The 8,638-nt window shown below is 40.7% G+C and overlaps 1 protein-coding gene across 1 annotated transcript; it reads right to left on the bottom strand.

Annotated features, from left to right (window-relative positions):
* Window positions 1–4,014: 4,014 nt before the first annotated feature.
* Window positions 4,015–4,721, bottom strand: LOC121944736 (actin, cytoskeletal 3-like). Its single transcript, XM_042488625.1, has 2 exons — window positions 4,502–4,721; window positions 4,015–4,223 (listed from the first exon to the last, which is right to left on the bottom strand). Exons 1-2 carry the CDS (start codon window positions 4,719–4,721, stop codon window positions 4,015–4,017), a joined length of 429 nt encoding a protein of 142 aa, XP_042344559.1.
* Between the last annotated feature and the right edge of the window lie 3,917 nt (window positions 4,722–8,638).

Genomic DNA, 8,638 nt, shown 5'->3' with positions numbered 1-8,638 from the left:
AACTGTCTGCCCCCCCCTTTTTTAAAAAAAAATTAAGCTTTGTTGTTGTTTTTTTTAGGAAGCCTTGTGTAATACCTTGACCGAGGGGCCACAGATGAAAAATAGCCTCCAGGGTGATTCTGGCATTTTTAGACCTGAAATTTTTTTAATGCTCTCTTCAAAGCCAGATTCCAATACTAAGGTTTTTTGTTTTGTTGTTTTTTTTGGGGTTTTTTTTTTAACAAAAATGCGTGATATGATTGTTAAACTCACCACGGAAGGGAAGGTTCCAAAGAAAAGTTGGGGTTAATGGACAGAAAAAAGCTGTGTTGGTTGACAGTGGGTAAAAAATGCAAAGCTCTGATATTTTCTGTTTTTCAATAGATGCTATGCTCTCATTCTCATGAGCATTTGTTTAAGAGGGATGGTCCCACAGCATGTATGGTCATGGAAAATTTAGAGGCCGTTAGGAGACTTTAAGGTTCGGTTTAATTGCTGCATAAGTAAGAGTTAATAAATGTTTTAAAGAACTACACATTGAGGATTCACATCCTGGCACATAGCAAGATATGCTACACATCTGCATCATTTTGTCTTACAGTGCAGGAAGAACAAAAATAAATGTTATGAGTCTGTTAAACCACAGAAATGTGAATCACCTAAAAAATTGCCAAGTGTATAAAATTAGCAGGGCTGCCAGCGTTAATGTGTCGAATGTGGCACAATTAAGGTCTGTAGTTAACATGTAAATTCTTTTGAATCACGTTAATTGTCGGCCAACATTCCCATTCTTAAGAGGCTGTGCTAGGCTGAGTTTAAAAGGCACAGTGATGGTAATGTGATTATGATAACAGCATAACAGGGTTGTATGTTAAATGTGAGCTTTATGGCTCTGTGATACCTCAGTCTGTTGGTCGTCGACCACTGTCGTCCAGAATGAAATAACAGCTACTGAATAGCCCGGCATTAAATTTTGAACATTTGGACATAATTCCCAGACAATGTATACTTTGCTTTTCCACCAGCACCATAATTGGGTCTACATTTTAATTTGTCCAATACTGTCTTCCAAATATCTGCAAAAATAATGATATTCCCATCATCCTGGGGTTCTCTGTACACAGTATAAAATTCCAGAAGACCCGCCCCTACTCTGCCTTTAATGGGCTATACCCTTCTAGGTCAGGATATCAGTTTTTGATTATTTTAATTTTGAAAGGCAGACACTCATTAACCAGTAACTAACAGGTTAAGTTTCTAGGAAGAAAACAAAAAAGGGATGTGACATACAGTTTCCCAGTTTTGACTTATGGAGCAAGAAAAATTCATTGTTATAAAACAAACAGATGTTGCATTGCTTGAAACTTCACATTTTCAATTCTGACGACTTGTTACCGTGTTGAACTGCAGACAGGGTTAGGCCATTAGTAGAGCTGCAGAAAAGGAGAAGCTGGGTGGAGAGACTAAGCCTCCAAGTGCACCGTTAATTAAAACTGGTGGACAACAACATGATGAGTTGTGCCAAACTGTACTGTTTGTTACACTTCTTCTGTCAGTTTTCCTCACAAATGTTGGTTTGGGTACATTTGGTGCTATTTGTACTTCTTTCTTGTCTATAACTTAATGAGGAGTGACTGAGTTAGAAAAAAGTCTAGCAGAGTGCATATCCAAAAGCAATTAAATACTAGGTGCTGGACAGAGCAAAAATAGATGCAAAAATATACAAATAGAGTACACACACTCGATGATGCTCCCATTAACATTTATTACCTCCAAATGAGTGATGTTTCGGGCCCAAGCCCTTTTTCAGACATGAAATTATAATTAATATCCAGTGTCCAGAAGGATATTCTGCGGCGGTGTGTGTGTAAATAGTCATAACTCCCGTTTTAGATTAGCAGAGGCACTTCAATTTATTAGGAGATTGTTCTTTTCCTTTTGATTTATTTATTTATTTATTTAGTTTTAGTTATATAACATTATAACACGACAGTCCTACCTTATGATTTAATAATGTGGTACTGCCTGTGCATATATTTGTATAGTTTTGTTTGTATATTATATGTATGTCACATGTATTTGTAGGAATCTTTTGATTTTAGACACACATGACCTGTCAGGTGACCTGTCCATACACGTACTTATGTGGTGCATCTGCACACTTTTTCATGTCTGAAGAAGGGCTTGGGCCCGAACCCTCACACATGTGGAGGTAACAAATGCTCCTGGGAGCATCATCTGAGTGACTGACTTAGGTCATTGGCTTTATGTCTCTTTAAGGCTTTTCACCTCTTTGCTTGAAGATGGAACACATGATGCCAATGTAAGAGTGAGCGATGAAATGTCATCACATTTGTAATTATATATGATTAGTTAACCAAGGACAGTCTCACCTTGCACTTGTAGCTGAAATGTGCTCTTTGGTGTGTGGCATCAATTATAAGGTTGTGCACGCCACATTTAGCTCTAAAATGCAATTTGTATCCATAACGACAGCAGCACATGTAGATGCAGCAGCCGGGAGCTCTTCAAACTCTTGCTACTTTTTGCTATATATATATAGTTTCTTTTTCTGGACACCATGGCCCCTTCTGCTGAAGCACCAATTTTCTATGACAGAGAAACACTTATCAACATCGGGAAGAGTTGTGAGGGCTTTGGACTGAATGCAGTAGACTGTGAGAAGGTGCCCCACAAGCAGCATCTGCCGAGCGGCCGGTAAGACAAGAGGGGAGAGGAGAGGCAGAGGGCACCAGATGAAGAGAGGAAGGAGAGGAAGTAGCGTAAATAACTTGATCAAACAAACAGTAATCACACTTATTTGTAAATATTTAGTGCAAACAGGAATTCAAAATAAAATATAACAGTTGAACCTGTGAAATCTTGCAAGCAGCTGTCGAATTTGTCGCCGTAGCAAACGTGAGACACCTCTGTACATCTGACTGTTTGGCTCGCTCCATGTTGTAGCTCGTGTTTGTTGTGAGTGCCAGATTCAAATAGCACGTAGAAGCAGTGCGAGAGCGTCGCAGAATCTGTTGTTTGTTTGTTTTCAGCGCCCCTGTTGACAGGTTAGAGTATCCGCTTTGGCTGCCTGAGCGGCGCTGGTCAGGCTCGTGTAGAGAAACGCCGGCTCACCGAAATAAACAGTGAAAGTGGCATTTTGATAATTATGTTGACTCTGTGCCACCTTTCACTCAGTTTAAAAGTATCTCTCTGCCACAGAGATAAGGAAATACAAAGCTGTCTGTTTCAGTCAGCCTTCCTTGCTCCTGTTTCAAAATAAAAGTCCTCTGACAATATCTCTGTGAACAGACTCCCATCAGTTGCTGAATATTTTATTTGGAATTATTTGCAGGAATATGTTGCTGAAAAAGCAGGAACTGCAGATGTGATAATTGAGTGGAATTATTGCTCATAAATGTGGAAATACACAACTTATAACAGCAGACAGCCCTGCAGAAACATCACAGCCACGGTGCTGCTAGTGCATGAAACATGCTGCAGTTCGGCGAGGTTGCTGTCATGCACTGGTTCTGCGCGTAATGTGAATCAGAACTATGTAGCACACATCGCAAATGAATTGAAGTAAATGAAACAGCTCCATGAATCTATCCAATACCCGACCCAGCTATTTTGTCAAAATTGGGACCAATATCCGATCTTAATATCGGATCGGTGCATCCCTAGTTAAAATGTGGAACAGTGCCGATATAACATTAAAAATTAAAATTGATTTTGGTTTTCAAAAAATGATTGACAACATTATTCTTGAGGGTGACAAGTCTGAATGATTTCTTTTTATTCTTGAAGGGGTAGTTTCTATTGATAAAGATATAGGGCAAACATATATAAGCTTTTGTGTCTGCCAAAGCCTTCCAGTCACTACTGAATAGACTATTGATTTTGTTTATGGTTTCCATTGTTTGATCTTACTGTACTATGTGATGACTGAATAAAACACTGAACACAACTCCACCGCCCTGCTATGCTGCAGGAACCTTGAACCCACAGTGATGTCGTCATGGACAGTTAGCATTAGACATGGATTGCGCAAAAATAATTCAAGTTTATTGCGGAATAGTAAAAAAAAAAAAAAAAATCCTTCTGCATGCGGTCAGCAATGCCAGGGAACATTGTGGTGCCACCGGACAGCACAGTGTTGGCATACAGATCCTTACGGATGTCCACGTCGCACTTCATGATGCTGTTGTAGGTTGTCTCATGGATGCCAGCAGACTCCATTCCTGAACACACGGACAGAACGAGAGTTCAATTTTTCAGTTCTACTTCAATGTTGATTTCTACCTCAAGGAAGACCTGAAACAGCTCTGAAGCAATAATTATTAATCTAGATCAGCCGCCTGGATTGAACAAGACCTGAAAGAAACAACATCAATAAGAGGAGGCAAGACCAAGCTGCTCTCTGATATTATACCATTTAGAAATCTATAGAAATCACACTAATGTATGTTTTGAATCATTTCATCTGGCAATACAGTCGGTGTTAACACTGATTACCCACCAAGGAATGAAGGCTGGAAGAGCGCCTCGGGGCAGCGGAACCTCTCATTGCCGATGGTGATGACCTGTCCATCAGGAAGCTCGTAGCTCTTCTCCAGGGTGGAAGAGGAAGCTGCTGTTTGCATCTCTTGCTCGAAGTCCAGAGCCACGTAATCAAGCTTCTCCTTAATGTCACGCACAATCTCACGTTCAGCAAATTTGACATAAATATATCCTCTCATAAATGGTTATTATATCACTTTGAATGACGGGGCGGCATGGCTCAGTGGGTAGAGTGGCCGTCTTGTAACCGTTGCTGGTTCGATCCTGGCCTGCAGAGCTCATGTTGAGGTGTCCCTGAGCAAGACACCGAACCCCTAACCGCTCCTGATGGGTCAACGTCGGTTATCGTCTTGCATGGCAGCTCTTCCGCCATCAGTGTGTGACTGGGTGAATGTGATGTATAATGTAAAGTGCTTTGGGTATGGTTTCAGGTATAGTAAAGCACTATATAAATACAGACCATTTACCATCTTCCTCTAGTCTATGTCAAGTGATAGTGGTCAGCTGACATACCGTGAGTTTTACCTCTATAAGTACAGGTTTAATAAAAATGTCAGCATAAAAATGACAAAACATAATGACAACTGACTTGGTTATTTTTTAACTTTTGGGTTGATGTATTAATTCATCTTGGACGCCGGCATCCTGGCCACTAGAGGGCCTGCAAGGGAGAACACGATCAGGGTCTCTTTCAGGTGGTGGCTAGCCAAGAGAGACATTTCTGCCTTTATGTGACCACTTGGTAAGTGAGTATGCAATGTCTCAGCATCAATATCTTCAGATTTCTGTGATAACGTTTGATAATAGTTGGGTAATGGTAGGCTTTAGACATTTTTTCAATTTTCAATTGAAATAGAATTGAAAAATTATAAATTTTATTGACCATGTGACTGCATATTAGCCTAGTTCTTGATGCCAACATCTTGACACTTTAGCCAAGGCTTGGCTACTTCTATAAATAGCTTAAGACAGGGGTTCCCAACCTTTTTGTCACTGTGGTCTGTTCACAGGTGGTTCACAGGTGCACGGACCACAAGTTTTATTAATTAATTTATTTTTTCAATCATTATTAATTTTCGACCTTTATAGGCCTAATGGTTTAGGTTACTTAGCCCATTGTTTCCCACAGGTTTTTTAGGCATCTCTGGCGGTGGGTATTGTCCGGCTGGGGGGGTGGGGGGGGGGGGGGTTCTTTTAGGGCTGCGCGGTACATGGTATAACGGTAGAAACGATATAAATTTGGCCATGGTAGAGATTTGTGCTCTGCTGTCATACCGTCGATGACGTCATCGTACCTGCGTCTGTGTGAAAATGGCCGCAAGCTGTAACGGCAGAGAAGAAGGGGCTGGTAAAAAAAAACAGTGCTACATCCACGATTTGGACGTGGTTCGGGTTTAAAAAGTCAGATGTTGAGCAGAAAAATGTCATCTGCAAGATGTGTGGAGTAACTGTGACCGCCAACAAAGCTAACACGAGCAATTTATTTTCCCATTTCAAATCAAAATGTGCTCGAGTAAGCAGAGAGCCAGAGCCTGCGCTCGGCTCAAACACCGGCTCAGTCTACGACAGGGGTTCCTAACTGACGGACCGTGGTCCGAGTCCTGACCCAGACGCCGTCCTATACGGACCCGGACCTATAACCAATAAATTATTAATAGATTTTATTTTTTTAAGGGACGCTTCTATTTTAACTGGCACAACTTTTCAAACACTGATCACTGACCTGCTGTGATGGAAAAAATACTCACATTCTTTACTTAGGTATTTTTTACAGATTTTTACAGGATTACAGAACCTTTTCACTGTTTTTGCCATTTGCCTTATAGAAAACCTCTCTTACTTGAAGTACTGTGTTTACAATATCCACTTTATTTTTGTAAGAATTTTTGTACTTCTGAGGCACTATCCTTACTTCTGTTGTTCTTCTGCACAGGAAATGCTCCAAAAATTACTTTATATCTTTGCTTTTTTTGTTGTTGTTTTTTAAAATCAATTTAGTTTTACTAAGGGACTACAAAACCCATTCAGAAACACTTCCATTATAAGTTTTACACTGCAACATTTATACCATGATATATACCGTTACCGTGAAGAGATTCAATTAATACCGTGATATGAATTTGGGTCATACCACCCAGCCCTAGGTTCTTTGTTTATTTAATCATTAATTTGGCTCTGCTGAGACAAATAGGGAGACGAGGCTGTAGCGCCCCTTTTCCACCGAGCTCCAGTGCTTAAATAGAACCGCCACGGGGACGCCCATCTATCCTGAACCCCCCCCATTCCGACACCCCGCTGCTCCAACGCACCGCCACTCCGAAACTCAGATATTGATTTTAAAGTCCATCTTCCTACATCAAAATTATAGGCCTATTAGTGATCAGTGGGTCGGCTTTTTTTTTTTTTTTTTTTTTAACAGCCGCCATAGGATTTGCACTGTATTCACAGTAGGCCTAAAGATGATGACACAATTTCATAAAAGATGAATTGGGTACCAAACAACCATGATGACTCTGAAAGGTCCAGTGCTGCTCAAAAACTATACCAGAATTCTGGTCACGAAAAGAGATAAGTCCATCACACACTCAGCAGGACCAGGATGTCCCTGAGTATCTGCATGTGCATATAGCTGTATGCTATAGGTCTGCAATTCAGTCATTCTGTTGTTTCAAATCCAGTTTAGGCTATATAACAGTCTTGGATTCTCAAAATACAAAATGTAGAACTCTATATTACATTATCTGTCAAGTTTTACATTATCATTTAAAAAAAAAAAAAAAAAAAGACCCACCTGAAAATGTAATAAATCTCCAATAAGGTATTACATTATCGGTAAAAATGTTATTACAATATCAGTCAGAATATTTTATTACATTTTGGTCAAGTTATTGCATTATTGGGTTTTATTACATTTTCGATTGAGTTAAGTGCAAATGTTATTACATTTTCAGGCATTATTACATTTTCAGCAAATCATTACATTATTGGGTGCAACACTTCCCCCCTCCACTCTTAAATTAAACCAGCAATAACTGATCCTGTTGCTTCTTTCCGCCAGTCCCTCAGGAACAGCGTGGGATTTGGAAGCCAAAATGGTATAGTGACAAACTGAGCAATTAAGCTCAGGCGGTTATCTGTTTTATCATAGCCTAACTTCATACCATGCCAAAAATAAAAAAGGTATGACAATGTCTTGATGTCTTGCCTATCAGCTGTGTTTCTAATTTGCAAGAAGTCTTGCTGAATTAATTCTTGTCAGAAAACAGTGGGCTGCACGGAGATGATGTGTTGAATTAAATCAGGTTAATTGATTTATAATTGGAAAAGGTCTCATGGGCAGATTATGAGACAATGAGCCCCTGCTGATCCAGCCTGTTTTTCATGTTGAAGTCATCAAAGACCAGTTTTGCGTTGTTTTCGGCCCAAGATCCCAATGCTAAAAGCCACCATTCTTAGTGTTAAGATATGCCGCTGGACAGCACCTGCTGCGGCAGCAGCCTTAGCTCCTTCTCCACGTTTGCTCTCATTGGCCAATTGTTACCTGGGGCCAAGACACGGCTCTGATTAGAAAGCTCAGTCTTACCTTGCCTCTATCCCTTTGCTCTTGGGAGAATGCCCTTCCGCCTTGTCCACTGGCCTTTCTGATGTTGGCTGATTTGACCAAGAAATTGTCCTCCTTTGTTCTTGTCACTTTTGACCACCTACGTCTTTTGGTCTTTGGTAGATGCTCTTCACCAAAGCCTCTGTGGCTCTCCTTGGACCAGCCCACATCTACCTTGCTGAGTTCTTCCGACAAGTTCTTGTTGCTTCAATCTTGAGATGACAGTGTCGACACAGTCTTCTGCCTTCCATGCTCTCCCAGTCCATGTCTTGGTACCATTTGTCTTGACCAGTTGGTCGCAAGTATGTCTGAGCTTCAGAATCAGCTATGTCTTCTCAGGCCTGTGCCCAAGAGAGATGTTCTTCAGTGTTAGCTGTGGGGAGTTTCCTCTGACCAAAACAGCATCAGCAGGACACATTGGGAGTCCAAGCCACTTCCAGATGAAATTGCCTGCAATGCCATCCAGTTTTGCAACTGTTGTTGCTGTTATCTTGC

The sequence above is a fragment of the Plectropomus leopardus genome, chromosome 6 (genome assembly GCF_008729295.1).
Source record: "Plectropomus leopardus isolate mb chromosome 6, YSFRI_Pleo_2.0, whole genome shotgun sequence".
Classification (NCBI taxonomy): Eukaryota; Metazoa; Chordata; class Actinopteri; order Perciformes; family Serranidae; genus Plectropomus; species Plectropomus leopardus.
Note: the sequence above shows the minus strand (reverse complement) of the source record. Positions and strands in the feature narration are given on the sequence as shown.

Bases quoted from the DNA above. Each gene is read 5' to 3' on its own strand.
- LOC121944736 (XM_042488625.1), bottom strand. From the start codon at position 4,721: ATGAGAGGATATATTTATGTCAAATTTGCTGAACGTGAGATTGTGCGT. The intron at 4,224-4,501 runs GTGGGTAATCAG...CCGTGTGTTCAG, and splicing joins CTTCCAGCCTTCATTCCTTG to GAATGGAGTCTGCTGGCATC.